This window comes from Ranitomeya variabilis, chromosome 8 (genome assembly GCF_051348905.1).
Source record: "Ranitomeya variabilis isolate aRanVar5 chromosome 8, aRanVar5.hap1, whole genome shotgun sequence".
In the NCBI taxonomy this organism is placed as follows: domain Eukaryota; kingdom Metazoa; phylum Chordata; class Amphibia; order Anura; family Dendrobatidae; genus Ranitomeya; species Ranitomeya variabilis.
Genome location: NC_135239.1, coordinates 152,890,158 through 152,908,543, shown reverse-complemented (window position 1 = coordinate 152,908,543; position 18,386 = coordinate 152,890,158). Strand labels below are relative to the sequence as shown.

General features: G+C 47.2%; 1 protein-coding gene across 1 annotated transcript in view; it reads left to right on the top strand.

The window, feature by feature from the left end:
- LOC143788173 (cytochrome P450 2D14-like) overlaps nucleotides 1-18,386 on the top strand; it is a 388,662-nt gene that overhangs the window by 278,362 nt on the left and 91,914 nt on the right. The window contains exons 7-8 of the mRNA XM_077277600.1: nucleotides 3,680-3,867; nucleotides 4,135-4,276. Coding sequence (XP_077133715.1) covers nucleotides 3,680-3,867; nucleotides 4,135-4,276 — 330 coding nt within the window. The remainder of the gene's footprint in view (nucleotides 1-3,679; nucleotides 3,868-4,134; nucleotides 4,277-18,386) is intronic.

Sequence of the window (18,386 nt, the reverse complement as noted above, 5' to 3'; positions counted from 1 at the left end):
GTGACAGCGGCGGCAGATGGGTCGTCCATCCTGGTGGAAGCGATCGTCGGGCCGGCTCCTGGTCGGCGGAGTCCTCCTCCGTCGCATCCAAGGGACATCCTCCGGGCTGGAAGCCAACTGGATCTTCTCTTTGGGGGCCTCCTGCAGGGACTGCACCGTCCGGGCCAGGGCAGCAACGCTCTTGGTTAGCTCTTGCATCTGGAGACGGAGTCCTGCAGGGGAGTCGTCCTCGAAGCTCTGGGCGTCGGCCTCCGCGGCAACTGGGGTATCCGATGCCACCTCCTGGTGGTAGGTGAGAGCGGGGCGCCTGGGTGGTACTGCGCGGCTGGGCTGTCGCTCCTGCAATGCCTGGATAGCTTTATCTTTAAACTGCGCAAAAGTCAAGTCTGGATTTTGCATGGCCAGGAAGTGCAATTGGCCCCGCTGGTGACTGCACAGGAGCCCCTCAATGAACCGCTCCTTCAGGATTTTATCTTCATCCTGCATGCTGCCGGGGTCACTCTGCTTAATGGCCCGCATCGCCTCCTGGAGATTAAGAGCATAGTCCCGCAAGCTCTCCTGTGACCTTTGTTTGCATCCATAAAAAGTCAGTTTAATTTCTGTAGCAGTGCGAGTATCAAAGGTGGCTTTAAGCTTGGCAAAAATCTGTTGTGCAGTTCCTTTATCCTCAGCGGGCCAGGATTTCACTTCTCTCAGAGCCGCCCCAAAGAGTTGGCCGGTTATCATATGGACCTTCTGGGGCTCGGTTAGGGGATAGAACTCGAGCAGGCTGCAGAGTCCTTCTTTAAAGTCAGTGAACGTATGCGCCTCCCCAGAGTATCGTGGGAGCCAGGCCGCTCCGGGCAGGTAGGGCATGGAGAAGGGCATTATGGCTTTTGCATTAGCGGCAGTGTCCGACTGGCTGATGGGAGCAGCGGGTTCTGCGGCAGCCGGTGGTGGTATTAGGGCCGCGGCTTCGCCCGCTGCGGGGACCGGAGCTGCCCCTGCGTCCGCGGCTGCGACCGCCACCTCCTCTCCTCCCGACTCGGACATGGCCGTCCCTTCCTCCCACTAACCTGCTGGAGGTCGGAGTTCCTCTTCCGGGATGGGCGCCTCACCGCGCTTTCCGTTCCGCGCTTCTTTTGGCCGATCCCGCCCACGTAGCCAAGGCTCCTCCCTCCGCGCGCGGCAATGGCGAATTTTGGCGGCAAATGGCACAGCACAGTCTTTTCAATAAAGTACAGTCCAAGCACAATAAATCACAGTTCCAAGGCACACATGACCTGATTTTTCAGGCTTAAGTAAATCCTGTTCGTGACGCCAAGTTTGGAGCGCCCCCACACCGCCGCAGGGCCGAGGGGTACCCGGAGCCGGGCCTCTAGGTCTCAGTCCTGGGGTTGTCACGGTGGCTAGACCCGGTCCGTGGCCCTGTCTGTCAATGGGGGACGTCCGGTGCAATAAGTGGTGTGGTAACGGTGCAGGTCGCGGTAAATAACGAGGACACCAGTTTGCAGTCTCTTTACCTCTTTACTGAAGATGTTGGAGACCTCAGTCCAGAGCGCTGTTAACTGGGTTTTCAGAGACCGGCCGGTCCAACGACACATCAGGAGTTCTCCTCACAGGTGGGAATCAGTATCTACCTTCTAGCGCTGTGTGTTGTAGTTCTTCCCTGCTGAGCTCCCGGGATAGTCCTCACAACTGTTTCTTTCTGTCTCTACTGTTCGTTCTCCGTCCTCCAGGTGATATGGTAGGACGCACCCGTATGACGGGGTAGGCCTGGAGTTCTTCCGGGACTCTAGAGTCGCCCCTCTCCCACAGCTGCCTCCGTTGTCTGCTTAGGTGTTAAGTGAGACAGCCAACCTGTAATTAGCTGTCCTGCCGTGGTTTGCAATGTACTTAAAGTCTCTTACTTGCTCGGCGTTCCGGCCACCGATTGTTTGCGCCTCAGCAAGGTGCTGCCTCTTTCAACAAAACCCCTGCTGGTATTCTCCTTTTCTGTATTCCCGTTGTTTGCTGGTTAGTTCTGCTCTGAGGAGTCTGCCAGGATCCCCATCCCTGACAGGTCCTCTCACTAGCTCTTCCCAGCTACTTCTCCCTGTCTTCCTGTCCAACCCCCAGTTTTACCAGAGTTGTGAGGAGTGGCCTACTAGATAGGACCACCCCCCCTGGTGGCCGGAGTGTGAAGTGTGGTGAGAATGTACCTGGTCAGAGAAACTCCTTAGTGCAATCAGACGTACCATAGCTCCCCATAGTGGCGGAGCCACAGTACTGCAACAACCAGGACTCTGGGGTGCTGCATGTGCACATACCCTAAAAGAGCTAAATGAAAGAATAAATCTCCCTATACGCTCATTTCACACTCCCTACGATCACACTACGCTCTCCCTACTCTGTTTCTGGCTGCAATGTGCGCAAGATGGCGCAGGCAGGGATTAAATATCCCCTAAGATGCTCTAAGGCCAGCCAATCACAATAATGCCACACCAAAGATGGTACCGGCAGAAATGTGATTGGTAACCAAGCCCGGCATGTTCATTGGCTGCAAATAAAGTGTCAAACATGCTGGGCGGGTCACTCGAATATATCGAGGTGAATACCAAATTACTCACAGTGAATATCCTAAATAGTGTACTATTCGTGCGAGTAAGGCTACTTTCACACTAGCGTTAACTGCATTACGTCGCAAATGCGTCGTTTTGCCGAAAAAAATGCATCCTGCAAAAGTGCTTGCAGGATGCGTTTTTTCTGCATTGACTAACATTAGCGACACATTTGCGACGCAATGACACACGTCGCAACCGTCCTGCGACGGTTGCGCCGTGCTGTGGCGGACCGTCGGGAGCAAAAAACGTTACATGTAACGTTTTTTGCTCCCGACGGTCCGCTTTTTCCGACCGCGCATGCGCGGCCGGAACTCTGCCGGAACTCCGCCCCCACCTCCCCGCACTTCCCCGCGCCTCACAATGGGGCAGAGGATGCGCTGGAAAAATGCATCCGCTGCCCCCGTTGTGCGGCGGGGACAACGCTAGCGTCGGTGACCTCGGCCCGACGCACGGCGACGGGCCGAGCCCGACGCTAGTGTGAAAGTAGCCTAAGGAATAATGCTGAATGTAGTTGTTCATCACTAATGGTCACACAAGAGTAGTATAAGTAAGGCATCAAAGATAGACAAGTGAAGTGCCAGCAACAGGTAATTCAATCATTCCCCAAAATAGCCCATATGTAGGGTAAGGTACAGGTGTGCACTACCTCAGGCTGGTGTAGAGGCAAGAGCTAAAACCCTGACGAGCGTTTCACGTGCGATGTATAAAGTTTATCAAGGGGATACCGTAACCTATGAGTAACCTATTGCTGGCATTTCACTTGTCTTTCTTTGATACCTTACTTATAATATACTTGTGTGACCATAGTTGTTTTGTTCAAACAATAAAATCTTTTTTATGCATTCATAAAACTCCCTTTGCTCCATTTTCCACAGAGAGGCAGTGCAGGAAGATTGTGTCTCCTTGCGCTGACAGAGAGTGTAACTGTATCAGTGCGCTGCGCACGCTGATACAGGTAAAAGCAGCGTAGTGCAGGGCTCAAGGCAGCCGCACCCTCTGCCCCCCAGTAGCTATACTACTGGTAAGATATATTCATCATATACTAAGGTACGGATACATATTCCTATATTCCTATAGTAACGGTCATTTGTTTACAGCCCAAGTGCAGCAAGAAATTGATAAAGTAATTGGGAGGGAGCGAAAACCGATGATGGGAGATGTCCTACAAATGCCATATACTAATGCTGTGATCCACGAAATACAACGATATGCAGATATTGCTCCTTTGGCTTTGCCTCATATGACCTGCCGAGACATGGAGATAAAAGGTTACCATATCCCTAAGGTAAAATCTGATCAATAATGTCTTAGATTTTTGTACTCTCAGAAAGATAATGGAAATACTGTATCCAGGGCCTACTTTGATAATTATGACATTATTTCAGCAATCAGCCTGAACATAAACCATTTTGTGGCTGAGCAAATAAGCAAAGCTGTCATTCTTACAAATACATTACATAGTAGTACAGCAGGTGTATATATATGGACCATGTCTGCAAACATTTTGATGTTCTGTTTCATTCTTAAAATTTTTCAGCTTTTTTTTCCACAGGGCACAACTATCATCCCCAACCTGTCCTCTGTGCTTAAAGATCATGAAGTTTGGGAGAAACCTTTACAATTCTACCCAAAACATTTCCTTGATGAGAATGGAAAGTTTGTAAAACGAGAGGCATTTATCCCATTTTCTGCAGGTAAAGAGTCTTCTTTAATTAGTGATATCTTAAGAATATGCAAGGGTTATACATTATTGGGGCAGTATAGCTACTGTGATAACTTATTGATCTGTTAGCTCCTGGGATGGGTTTTTTTATGTATAGATGTTAGCACTCAAATAAGAATAAGTCAAGGGATTAGGTTCTATACAGGCCACAACCAGCTTTACTAGTTTCACACACAGCAAAGCAAGTACTTCACTGTGCAAATAAATCCTTGGTAAATAAATCCTTATTTTCACTAATATTTCGTAAAAACTACACTTCTGTAACTGCCTGACTACACGACCCAGAGCTGAAACAAGAGAACTAGCGCACACAATGTGAGATTTGGTAACTTAGCTTATTTCAATAATAATTCAATCGTAATGCTCGGCTGCTCAACCCAAGTAATGAGTATAATGGAAGACAATGGAAAACTTGAGCATTTTTCTGGTCCCCCTACAACCCAGAAATTTGGGTTTGTCTATAAATTGCTGAAAATGATGTAAACAGCACTAAAATGGTAAGAATACACTATGGGAAAGACCACTGGAGGCATCTCTGAATCCCAGGTAGGAGCTGAGAACAACATTTTTGGAGTATTACTCCACTTTTACGGACTGAAAATAAAACATACAAAACTGCATTTAAAATGGATTTGACTGTAAAACATGTTAAGAAACATTCTTTCCAGAATTATTAATTGTATACAAGGTAAAATAAATAAGAGAAAAAAATGCTTCTCCACTCCTTGGGCTATGTTCACATGCACTGTTTTTGCTGTGCATTTGCACATTTGCAATGCTTTCAATGGAGAAAAATACTTTCAAGAGAAAATGTAATTTTATCATTTTAATACCTTATCTGGCATGTGGGGTGTGAGACATGGCACTGGCAAGTTCAGTAGTAGTAATTAGGGTTGAGCGAAACGGATCGTTCATTTTCATAAGTCGCCGACTTTTGGTAAAGTCGGCGTCTCATGAAACCCGACCCGATCCCTGTGTGGGGTCGGCCATGCGGTACGTGATCTGGGCGCCAAAGTCGCGTTTCGTATGACGCGTTTAGCGCCATTTTTTCAGCCAATGAAGGAGCGTGGGCAGAGTGATGTCATAGGGGTTAGGGGCGTGCACGCCTATCACCATTTTATCGCTTGTGCGCAGTAGCGATTTGGAATGTGCAAAACGAAATTTTCTGTTCTGGGACGGAGGGGAGAGAGAGAGAGAGAGAGAGAGAGAATAAAAAAAATAAAAATAAATAAATCCCCATTGACGTGCATAGGGTTTCGTGTTCTGGCCGATCCTCGACTTTGCGCAGTAATCGGCCGATTTCGCCCGACTCGACTTTTCCAAAAGTCGGGTTTCGCGAAACAGGACTCGACCCTAAAAAAGTCAAGGTCGCTCAACCCTAGTAGTAATTCCTGCTCCAGTAGAGTGAAGTCTCCCACCATAACCTCTTAATTACAGATGCAACAGAGAAACTGTGAATGGACACATTAACTCAGTTAACATTGCCTGCTTTGATGATTTTCTGAGTACAGAACAGCATAAAAAACATGAATTGGTCAAAGAGTTCATAGAAAAATGCAGAATCAGGAAGGCTTAGAATTTTTAAGGCAATAATCCCTGACTGGATGCCTGTCATATGCTATCCCTACTTCAACACCTCACACTAGATGTATTGCAAATAAGAGAGATATTATTGTAAAATATATGAGAGATTCAAACCGGTCTGAAAAGATTTTTTCCTTGTATGTGGCAGCCACAAAGTCTATAGGAACACAAGTAACACTGGAAGCTTTGATGAATTTCTGAGTACTGATTACCATAAAAAACATGAATCGGTCAATGAGTCCATGGAAAAAAAGCAACAGCAGAAAGGTTTAGAATTTATAAGGCAATAATCCCTGACTAGATGCCTATCATATGCGATTACTACTGCCACACCTCACCGTTGATGGTATAAAAGTGGTATTATTTTGGCATATAGAAGGGATATGAATTGGCCCTGAATTTTTTTCTGGTACATGACAGCAACAAACTGAGGAGTAACGCAAGTAACACTGCCAGCTTGGATGAATTTCTGAGTATAGATGACCGTAAAGAAACATGAATCAGTCAATGAATGCATGGAAAAAAACAGCAGCAAGGCTTACAATTTATAATGCAATAAACCCTGAATAGATGCTTGTCATACACTATTCCTACTGCCACATCTCACCATTTATGAATTGCAGATAAGAGTGGTATTATTGTACAATATGGAAGATATTTGAATCTATAAAAGAATGGTCAAGGTAGACCTCTATATTGCAGGCAATATAAACACCCTTAACAAATTTATAGCAAGGGTAGTGTCCAGTTGCTAAGGTGGTGGATGGAAGAGGACAAGACAAAAGAAATGAAATCCTGAAGCATATACCCTTGTTTGGGTGGGAAAGGGTGCATGCGAATAGACCACACCAAAAAAAAGAAACACTGGATTTGATTCTATGTTCCATTGATGTCATCTGGTTGTGTATAGAAGTCTGGACCAATCCAGCACTTGTTCATTTTGATAAGAATCAGCCAGTCAGCATTTTCAGTTGACAGGTGGATGCATCTATCGGTTATACTACTCCTGGCAGTACTAAAAGCCCATTCTGACAAAACGTTAGTGGCAGGTTAGGCCAGGATCGCTAAGACGTAGGGAGACTGGCATGACTCAGCTGCCGGGTGACCCAGGACCAGGGGCTCCTTCCCTGTGCCTAATAGAGATGAGTGAATATTTCAAAGTTTGGTTCAGATTACAATTGCCGAATTTGCAATATTTACAGATTAATTTGTCGCACATTCGCCGAACATAGCCAAAAGCCATTAATCTCAATGGGAGGAAAGAAGAACACCTTATAACCATCCCAAATGCTGCCAAAACATATCAAATCAGGGACAGACACCAGGAATGTGGCCTCAATTCACCCATAGTACAAACTGTAGCATGGCATGGCAGCAATCAACCAGGCATGAGGTATTGGGGTCTGGGACAGCATTTACAGCTTTCATTTGAATGTCACAGTAAAACAAGGTGGGTGAGGGATCGGTGTAGGCCTCCTTTCCTGGGAGCCCTGATACCACATGCAACACCTCTACCTGCTTTCATGCTGATCCACACTCAGGTGGCACAAATATCAGTTTTCTAAACTACCATAGTCAGAAAAATTTAAGGATAGTAACACCGGTAGTTGAGTCCAAGGAAGTGGAGGCCTGATGGTCTCGGAGGCCTACTACTACAGGCCAGGTGAGGGATCGGTGTAGGCCTCCTTTCCTGGGAGCCCTGATACCACATGCAACACCTCTACCTGCTTTCATGCTGATCCACACTCAGGTGGCACAAATATCAGTTTTCTAGACTACCATAGTCAGAAAAATTTAAGGATAGTAACACGGGTAGTTGAGTCCAAGGAAGTGGAGGCCTGATGGTCTCGGAGGCCTACTACTACAGGCCACACACATAAAAGGAGACCCAACCAGGAGTCTACACATTTCCAAAAATTATTGTCAGACAATACCAAATTGGCATCAAGTTCACCACAGGAGAAATAGTATAATAGGGACAAACAGGTCTTCCACTACATCCAATCCAGCAGATGGACACCGAACCAGGAGTTTTCACATTTCCAAAAATTATTCGCAGACACTACCAAAGTGGCATCAGTTTCACCACAGTAGAAATAATATAATAGGGACCGACTGGTCTTCCACTTCGCCCAATCCAGTAGATGGACACCCAACCAGTAGTGTTCATATTTAAACAAATAGGTAGAAGTGGCAGAAATTTCACGGGAGTAGAAATAGTATATTAGGGACCATCAGGTCTTCCACTACACTCAGTCCAGCAGATGGACACCCAACCAGGAGTTTTCACATTTTAAAAAAATGAGGGCCTGAGTATTCCCCAGTAGGGTTGAGCGACTTTCATTTTATAAAGATCGAGTCGGGTTTTGTGAAACCCGACTTTGTCCAGAGTCGAGTCGAGTGCAGTCGGCCGATTATCGCTAAAAGTCGGGGATCGACCGAAACACGAAACCCAATGCAAGTCAATGGGGAAGCATAGTCGGCAGTGAGTGGAGGCCAGGAAAACACCTACAGTGCCCATTTTAATGCCAAAAACATCCATTCTTCTTTCTGAAGCTTGTCAATCTTAATTAACTTTATAATAATAGTTGTTCAATAGAACTTGGGGGTCATTTGGCAAAAGTTGTGAGGGGTAGGGCTGGTGCAAGGTTTTAGTGGGCCCAGGAATCGTGGACTACGTCACGGCGGTGGAGCAGGGAGAGGTAAGTATTTCAACGTTGCAAGTGCTGTGATCCTGAGCAAGCAGGGGGGCACACTTGTTCGCATTGGCACTGGCACAGGACCCCTCAAAGTACAGCGGTGTGTTTGCACGGCGGGGGCGCCTCCCACCAGCAGCAACACTTTTGCGTACTCTGAGGGGCCCTGTGCCAGTGACGTCGCCAACGAGTATGCCCCCCCACCTGATGAAGGAACCTGCACTTTCATCTGCACCTTCCTCTTTGTCCCTGTGTAAGGTGGTATAACATGCGGGAAGGGGAACCTTACTTTCAGCAGGGTCAGATTCTGGCTGTGTAGAGTGCAAGGGGAATGTAGTGGTCTAGGTCAATGTACCAGCAGACTCATCTAGCAGTGGCTGGGCAATGGGCAGGATGAGGAGGAAACAGATATAGGGCCAAAGAATAAAGTAGGCTAAATGCAGTTCAAAATTGGTAACAGGACTAAACAGGCGGCATTGCTTTGTTCAGTGGAGTAGCAAACCCAGGAGCAGCAGACACTGTTTTAAGGGCCCAAACACACGAATAGGCCAAATGCAGTTTAATATCTGATACTTTAGGCCAAAAGCCTAAAGACTGAAGCTCAGCTTTATTCAGTTGAGGGCAAACACCAGGGAGGGGCAGACACCGTTAGTAGGCCCTAACCACCAATTTTTAAAAACACAGCACTTAATGAGAGCCAGAAGGTTGAAGCTCAGCTTTATTCAGTTGAGGACAAACACCAGGCAGGGGCAGACACCGTTAGTAGGCCGTAACCAAAGTTGAAGGCCAAATGCAGTTTAATATCTGATACTATAGGCCGAAAGCCAGAAGGTGGAAGCTCAGCTTTATTCAGTTGAAGGCACACACCAGGGAGGGGCAGACACCGTTAGTAGGCCCTAACCACCAATTTTTAAAAACACAGCACTTAATGAGAGCCAGAAGGTTGAAGCTCAGCTTTATTCAGTTGAGGAAAAACACCAGGCAGGGGCAGACACCGTTAGAAGGCCGTAACCAAAGTTGAAGGCCAAATGCAGTTTAATATCTGATACTATAGGCCGAAAGCCAGAAGGTGGAAGCTCAGCTTTATTCAGTTGAGGGAAAACACCAGGGAGGGGCAGACACCGTTAGTAGGCCCTAACCACCAATTTTTAAAAACACAGCACTTAATGAGAGCCAGAAGGTTGAAGCTCAGCTTTATTCAGTTGAGGAAAAACACCAGGCAGGGGCAGACACCGTTAGAAGGCCGTAACCAAAGTTGAAGGCCAAATGCAGTTTAATATCTGATACTATAGGCCGAAAGCCAGAAGGTGGAAGCTCAGCTTTATTCAGTTGAGGGAAAACACCAGGGAGGGGCAGACACCGTTAGTAGGCCGTAACCAAAGTTGAAGGCCAAATGCAGTTTAATATCTGATACTATAGGCCGAAAGCCAGAAGGTGGAAGCTCAGCTTTATTCAGTTGAGGTCAACACCAGGGAGCAGCAAACAGAGGTATTATGCCCCAACCAGCACTTAAAAAAAAATAAAATTAGAGCCAGAAGGTTGAAGCTCAGCTTTATTCAGTTGAGGAAAAACACCAGGCAGTGGCAGACACCGTTAGTAGGCCGTAACCAAAGTTGAAGGCCAAATGCAGTTTAATATCTGATACTATAGGCCGAAAGCCAGAAGGTGGAAGCTCAGCTTTATTCAGTTGAGGGCAAACACCAGGGAGGGGCAGACTCCGTTAGTAGGCCCTAACCACCAATTTTTAAAAACACAGCACTTAATGAGAGCCAGAAGGTTGAAGCTCAGCTTTATTCAGTTGAGGACAAACACCAGGCAGGGGCAGACACTGTTAGTAGGCCGTAACCAAAGTTGAAGGCCAAATGCAGTTTAATATCTGATACTATAGGCCGAAAGCCAGAAGGTGGAAGCTTAGCTTTATTCAGTTGAGGTCAACACCAGGGAGCAGCAAACAGAGGTATTATGCCCCAACCAGCACTTAAAAAAAAAAAAAAATTAGAGCCAGAAGGTTGAAGCTCAGCTTTATTCAGTTGAGGAAAAACACCAGGCAGGGGCAGACACCGTTAGTAGGCCGTAACCAAAGTTGAAGGCCAAATGCAGTTTAATATCTGATACTATAGGCCGAAAGCCAGAAGGTGGAAGCTCAGCTTTATTCAGTTTAGGGCAAACACCAGGGAGGGGCAGACACCGTTAGTAGGCCCTAACCACCAATTTTTAAAAACACAGCACTTAATGAGAGCCAGAAGGTTGAAGCTCAGCTTTATTCAGTTGAGGACAAACACCAGGCAGGGGCAGACACCGTTAGTAGGCCGTAACCAAAGTTGAAGGCCAAATGCAGTTTAATATCTGATACTATAGGCCGAAAGCCAGAAGGTGGAAGCTCAGCTTTATTCAGTTGAGGGCAAACACCAGGGAGGGGCAGACACCGTTAGTAGGCCCTAACCACCAATTTTTAAAAACACAGCACTTAATGAGAGCCAGAAGGTTGAAGCTCAGCTTTATTCAGTTGAGGACAAACACCAGGCAGGGGCAGACACCGTTAGTAGGCCGTAACCAAAGTTGAAGGCCAAATGCAGTTTAATATCTGATACTATAGGCCGAAAGCCAGAAGGTGGAAGCTCAGCTTTATTCAGTTGAGGGAAAACACCAGGGAGGGGCAGACACCGTTAGTAGGCCCTAACCACCAATTTTTAAAAACACAGCACTTAATGAGAGCCAGAAGGTTGAAGCTCAGCTTTATTCAGTTGAGGAAAAACACCAGGCAGGGGCAGACACCGTTAGAAGGCCGTAACCAAAGTTGAAGGCCAAATGCAGTTTAATATCTGATACTATAGGCCGAAAGCCAGAAGGTGGAAGCTCAGCTTTATTCAGTTGAGGGAAAACACCAGGGAGGGGCAGACACCGTTAGTAGGCCCTAACCACCAATTTTTAAAAACACAGCACTTAATGAGAGCCAGAAGGTTGAAGCTCAGCTTTATTCAGTTGAGGACAAACACCAGGCAGGGGCAGACACCGTTAGTAGGCCGTAACCAAAGTTGAAGGCCAAATGCAGTTTAATATCTGATACTATAGGCCGAAAGCCAGAAGGTGGAAGCTCAGCTTTATTCAGTTGAGGTCAACACCAGGGAGCAGCAAACAGAGGTATTATGCCCCAACCAGCACTTAAAAAAAAAAAAAATTAGAGCCAGAAGGTTGAAGCTCAGCTTTATTCAGTTGAGGAAAAACACCAGGCAGTGGCAGACACCGTTAGTAGGCCGTAACCAAAGTTGAAGGCCAAATGCAGTTTAATATCTGATACTATAGGCCGAAAGCCAGAAGGTGGAAGCTCAGCTTTATTCAGTTTAGGGCAAACACCAGGGAGGGGCAGACACCGTTAGTAGGCCCTAACCACCAATTTTTAAAAACACAGCACTTAATGAGAGCCAGAAGGTTGAAGCTCAGCTTTATTCAGTTGAGGACAAACACCAGGCAGGGGCAGACACCGTTAGTAGGCCGTAACCAAAGTTGAAGGCCAAATGCAGTTTAATATCTGATACTATAGGCCGAAAGCCAGAAGGTGGAAGCTCAGCTTTATTCAGTTTAGGGCAAACACCAGGGAGGGGCAGACACCGTTAGTAGGCCCTAACCACCAATTTTTAAAAACACAGCACTTAATGAGAGCCAGAAGGTTGAAGCTCAGCTTTATTCAGTTGAGGACAAACACCAGGCAGGGGCAGACACCGTTAGTAGGCCGTAACCAAAGTTGAAGGCCAAATGCAGTTTAATATCTGACACTATAGGCCGAAAGCCAGAAGGTGGAAGCTCAGCTTTATTCAGTTGAGGGCAAACACCAGGGAGGGGCAGACACCGTTAGTAGGCCCTAACCACCAATTTTTAAAAACACAGCACTTAATGAGAGCCAGAAGGTTGAAGCTCAGCTTTATTCAGTTGAGGACAAACACCAGGCAGGGGCAGACACCGTTAGTAGGCCGTAACCAAAGTTGAAGGCCAAATGCAGTTTAATATCTGATACTATAGGCCGAAAGCCAGAAGGTGGAAGCTCAGCTTTATTCAGTTGAGGGAAAACACCAGGGAGGGGCAGACACCGTTAGTAGGCCCTAACCACCAATTTTTAAAAACACAGCACTTAATGAGAGCCAGAAGGTTGAAGCTCAGCTTTATTCAGTTGAGGAAAAACACCAGGCAGGGGCAGACACCGTTAGAAGGCCGTAACCAAAGTTGAAGGCCAAATGCAGTTTAATATCTGATACTATAGGCCGAAAGCCAGAAGGTGGAAGCTCAGCTTTATTCAGTTGAGGGAAAACACCAGGGAGGGGCAGACACCGTTAGTAGGCCCTAACCACCAATTTTTAAAAACACAGCACTTAATGAGAGCCAGAAGGTTGAAGCTCAGCTTTATTCAGTTGAGGACAAACACCAGGCAGGGGCAGACACCGTTAGTAGGCCGTAACCAAAGTTGAAGGCCAAATGCAGTTTAATATCTGATACTATAGGCCGAAAGCCAGAAGGTGGAAGCTCAGCTTTATTCAGTTGAGGTCAACACCAGGGAGCAGCAAACAGAGGTATTATGCCCCAACCAGCACTTAAAAAAAAAAAAAATTAGAGCCAGAAGGTTGAAGCTCAGCTTTATTCAGTTGAGGAAAAACACCAGGCAGTGGCAGACACCGTTAGTAGGCCGTAACCAAAGTTGAAGGCCAAATGCAGTTTAATATCTGATACTATAGGCCGAAAGCCAGAAGGTGGAAGCTCAGCTTTATTCAGTTGAGGGCAAACACCAGGGAGGGGCAGACTCCGTTAGTAGGCCCTAACCACCAATTTTTAAAAACACAGCACTTAATGAGAGCCAGAAGGTTGAAGCTCAACTTTATTCAGTTGAGGACAAACACCAGGCAGGGGCAGACACCGTTAGTAGGCCGTAACCAAAGTTGAAGGCCAAATGCAGTTTAATATCTGATACTATAGGCCGAAAGCCAGAAGGTGGAAGCTTAGCTTTATTCAGTTGAGGTCAACACCAAGGAGCAGCAAACAGAGGTATTATGCCCCAACCAGCACTTAAAAAAAAAAAAAAAAATTAGAGCCAGAAGGTTGAAGCTCAGCTTTATTCAGTTGAGGAAAAACACCAGGCAGGGGCAGACACCGTTAGTAGGCCGTAACCAAAGTTGAAGGCCAAATGCAGTTTAATATCTGATACTATAGGCCGAAAGCCAGAAGGTGGAAGCTCAGCTTTATTCATTTTAGGGCAAACACCAGGGAGGGGCAGACACCGTTAGTAGGCCCTAACCACCAATTTTTAAAAACACAGCACTTAATGAGAGCCAGAAGGTTGAAGCTCAGCTTTATTCAGTTGAGGACAAACACCAGGCAGGGGCAGACACCGTTAGTAGGCCGTAACCAAAGTTGAAGGCCAAATGCAGTTTAATATCTGATACTATAGGCCGAAAGCCAGAAGGTGGAAGCTCAGCTTTATTCAGTTGAGGGCAAACACCAGGGAGGGGCAGACACCGTTAGTAGGCCCTAACCACCAATTTTTAAAAACACAGCACTTAATGAGAGCCAGAAGGTTGAAGCTCAGCTTTATTCAGTTGAGGACAAACACCAGGCAGGGGCAGACACCGTTAGTAGGCCGTAACCAAAGTTGAAGGCCAAATGCAGTTTAATATCTGATACTATAGGCCGAAAGCCAGAAGGTGGAAGCTCCGATTTAGACAGTGGAGGACAATTTGAATTAGGGACTGCAGACAGACTTAGTAGGCTGTCCCCCTGTGGACCATGCATCCACCACATTAACCCATTGCGCCGTAATGGACACGTAATCTTCCGTGGCCATGCCTACAGGTCCATGCGTCTGTTGTCAGGTGCACCTTTGTACTCACAGATTGCCAGAGTGCATGGACAATGCGGTCTTTTACATGCTGGTGGAGGGTTGGGATGGCTTTTCTCGCAAAAGAAGTGTCGACTGGTTAGCTTGTAGCGTGGTACAGCGTAGTCCATCATGGCCTTATTAATAGTAAATAAAATATATAACTAGGCTCTATGAACTTTTAAATAGGTTCCAGGGTACACGGGCAGCATTGGTGTGGTCAGTGGAGGAGTATTGCAAGTAGGGGCCGCAGACAGGCTATCAAAGGCCTAAAATAACAAACAATAGGCAGGCACGGCAGTTTTAAATCGGTTACATGGATACACAGGCAGGCAGCATTGTGGTCAGTGGAGGAGTATTGCAAGAAGTGTCTGATACAGTTAGTACTCCCAAAAAATAAATAGATGTTAATGTCTCGCAAAACAACTATAAATAAAAAAAAGGGTGGCATGCTTAGGTACAGGGGTGGGCTCATCTGCAGAGTTTATGACAAAGTAATTTGGCAGTAAATTAGTATTTACTGGTGTCAATATAGGACACTGACCCAGACTACTTTAACTAGCATCATAGATGTCAACAAATTGGTATTGTTTGTCAGTGCCAGGCATTGAATGATGTCAGCGCATAGACTAAACATTGGTGGAGCTGTGCGAGATAATTTTGCTCATGGTAGAGCACAGTTTGAGCGGGGGGGGGAACTCTCTTGTGGCCGGCGGTACCGTCCCAGGGCCCCTCATGTTACAACGGTGTGTCTGACGTTGGGTGCGCACCACCACCGCCAGAGACACTAAATTGTACTATGAGGGACCCAGTGGCAGTGCCGTCGACAAAAAGCGGGCACACCCACCTCTTCAGACAAACAGCACTGTAACGGTTGCTTGCGCCAAGTGGCGAGACCACGGCCCCGTGGGGGGAGTTTTCCCATTGGGGGAGGTGTAAACATGTCGTATGCTGGACAAACAGCTGCTGCAAATTAACAGATTGGAACACTCAGTAATACCAGTCCACAAGCAAGCAATTTTTATAGGAAAGCTAGGTGTCAGCCGGGAAAGGTGGGGCAAAATAATTTGAAATCCAGGAGTGGTTCATTTTAATGAAGGTGAGATCATCCACATTTTGGGTAGCCAGACGAGTCCTTTTTTTGGTTAATATTGAACCAGCAGCACTGAATACTCTTTCTGATAGCACACTAGCTGCTGGGCAAGCAAGCTCCTGCAATGCATATTCTGCCAATTCAGGCCAGGTGTCTAATTTGGATGCCCAGTAATGGGAACGGTTGAGGGAGAACATCGATAAGGGATGAAAAATAGTTAGTAACCATACTGGACAAATGTTGTCTCCTGTCACTTTGAATATATGCAGCAGTACCTGTCCTGTCTGCGGTCATTGCGAAATCACTCCACAACCTGGTCAGAAAACCCCTCTGTCCAACGCCACTTCTGATCTGTGCACCTCTAACACCTCTGCCATGTAGCCCCCTGCAGCTTGTGTGAGAACCATCACCGGCGCTGTGTGCTGGGAATGCCTGAATCAAACGGTCTACAAGAGTAGCTTGTTTGGTTGCTAATATTTGTTCAAGGTTCTCATGTGGCATAATATTTTGCAATTTGCCTTTATAGCGAGGGTCAAGGATGCAGGTCAACCAGTAATCATCATCGCTCATCATTTTTATAATGCGTGTGTCCCTTTTGAGGATACGTAAGGCATAATCCGCCATGTGAGTCAAAGTTCCAGTTGTCAAATCTGCGGTTGTGCTGGTTGGAGGGGCAGTTACAGGCAAATCTACGTCACTTGTCTCCCTTAAAAAAACGGAACCCGGCCTTGCAATGCCACTAATTTCTGTTGGCCCAGGAGAAGCTTCCTGATTCAAAAAGTACTCATCCCCATCATCCTCCTCGTCCTCCTCCTCCTCTTCGCCCGCTACCGCGTCCTCTACACCGCCCTGACCAGACAATGGCTGACTGTCATCAAGGCTTTCCTCTTCCTCGGCTGCAGACGCCTGCTCCTTTATGTGCGTCAAACTTTGCATCAGCAGACGCATTAAGGGGATGCTCATGCTTATTATGGCGTTGTCTGCACTAACCAGCCGTGTGCATTCCTCAAAACACTGAAGGACTTGACACAGGTCTTGTAGCTTCGACCACTGCACACCTGACAACTCCATGTCTGCCATCCAACTGCCTGCCCGTGTATGTGTATCCTCCCACAAAAACATAACAGCACGCCTCTGTTCGCACAGTCTCTGAAGCATGTGCAGTGTGGAGTTCCACCTTGTTGCAAGGTCGATGATTAGGCGATGCTGGGGAAGGTTCAAAGACCGCTGATAGTTCTGCATACGGCTGGAGTGTACGGGCGAACGGCGGATATGCGAGCAAAGTCTGCGCACTTTGAGGAGCAGGTCGGGTAACCCCGGGTAACTTTTCAGGAAGCACTGCACCACCAGGTTTAAGGTGTGAGCTAGGCAAGGAATGTGTTTCAGTTGGGAAAGGGCTATGGCAGCCATGAAATTCCTTCCGTTATCACTCACAACCTTGCCCGCCTCAAGATGTACAGTGCCCAGCCATGACTGAGTTTCATTCTGCAAGAACTCGGACAGAACTTCCGCGGTGTGTCTGTTGTCGCCCAAACACTTCATTGCCAATACAGCCTGCTGACGCTTGCCACTAGCTGTCCCATAATGGCACACCTGGTGTGCAACAGTGGCAGCTGCGGATGCAGTGGATGTGCGACTGCGGTCTGTGGATGAGCTCTCGCTTCTGCAGGAGAAGGAGGAGGAAAAGGAGGAGGGGGGCAAACGCCTACAGCCAACTCTTTCCTTGACCGTGGGCTAGGCAGAACTGTCCCAATATTGCTGTCCCCTGTGGACCCTGCATCTACCACATTCACCCAGTGTGCCGTGATGGACACGTAACGTCCCTGGCCATGCCTACTGGTCCATGCATCTGTTGTCAGGTGCACCTTTGTAGTCACAGACTGCCTGAGTGCATGGACGATGCGGTCTTTAACATGCTGTTGGAGGGCTGGGATGGCTTTTCTAGAAAAAAAGTGCCGACTGGGTAGCTCGTAGCGTGGTACAGCGTAGTCCATCAGCGCTTTGAAAGCTTCGCTTTCAACTAACCGGTAGGGCATCATCTCTAATGAGATTAGTCTAGCAATGTGGGCATTCAAACCCTGTGTACGCGGATGCGAGGATGAGTACTTCCTTTTCCTAACAAGAGTCTCATGTAGGGTGAGCTGGACTGGAGAGCTGAAGATCGTGGAACTAGCGGTGGTGCCGGTGGACATGGGTGAGTGAGAGAGGGTTGGAGATGGTATTCTTGCCGGTGCCCTACATGCAGTGTTTCCTACTACTAACCTGGTGATTCCCTGACTGCTTTGGCCTGGCGAGGAAAGCTGCACAGATACTGCAGGTGGCGCGAGAAATGGTGGGCTTACAGGGAGGGAAGGGATGTAGCGTTGCTGACTAGCTTCATTTGCCGAGGGTGCTGCAACCTTTAGGGACGTTTGGTAGTTAGTCCAGGCTTGCAAATGCATGGTGGATAAATGTCTATGCATGCAACTTGTATTTAGACTTTTAAGATTCTGACCTCTGCTTAAGGTAGTTGAACATTTTTGACAGATGACTTTGCGCTGATCATTTGGATGTTGTTTAAAAAAATGCCAGACTGCACTCTTTCTACTATCGGATAACTTTTCAGGCATTGCAGACTGAGCTTCTTTAACTGGATGGCCACGATGTCCTCCAACTGGTTTTGGTTTTGCCACGCGTTTTTGGCCAGATACGGGCCCGGTAGATGGAACCTGTTGTGATGTTGATGCCTGCTGCGGCTCCTCCTCCTCCACTTCAGAACTACTGCCGCCTGCACCCTGTTCCCCCAATGGCTGCCAATCGGGGTCCACAACTGGGTCATCTATGACCTCCTCTTCTATGTTGGGGGCAA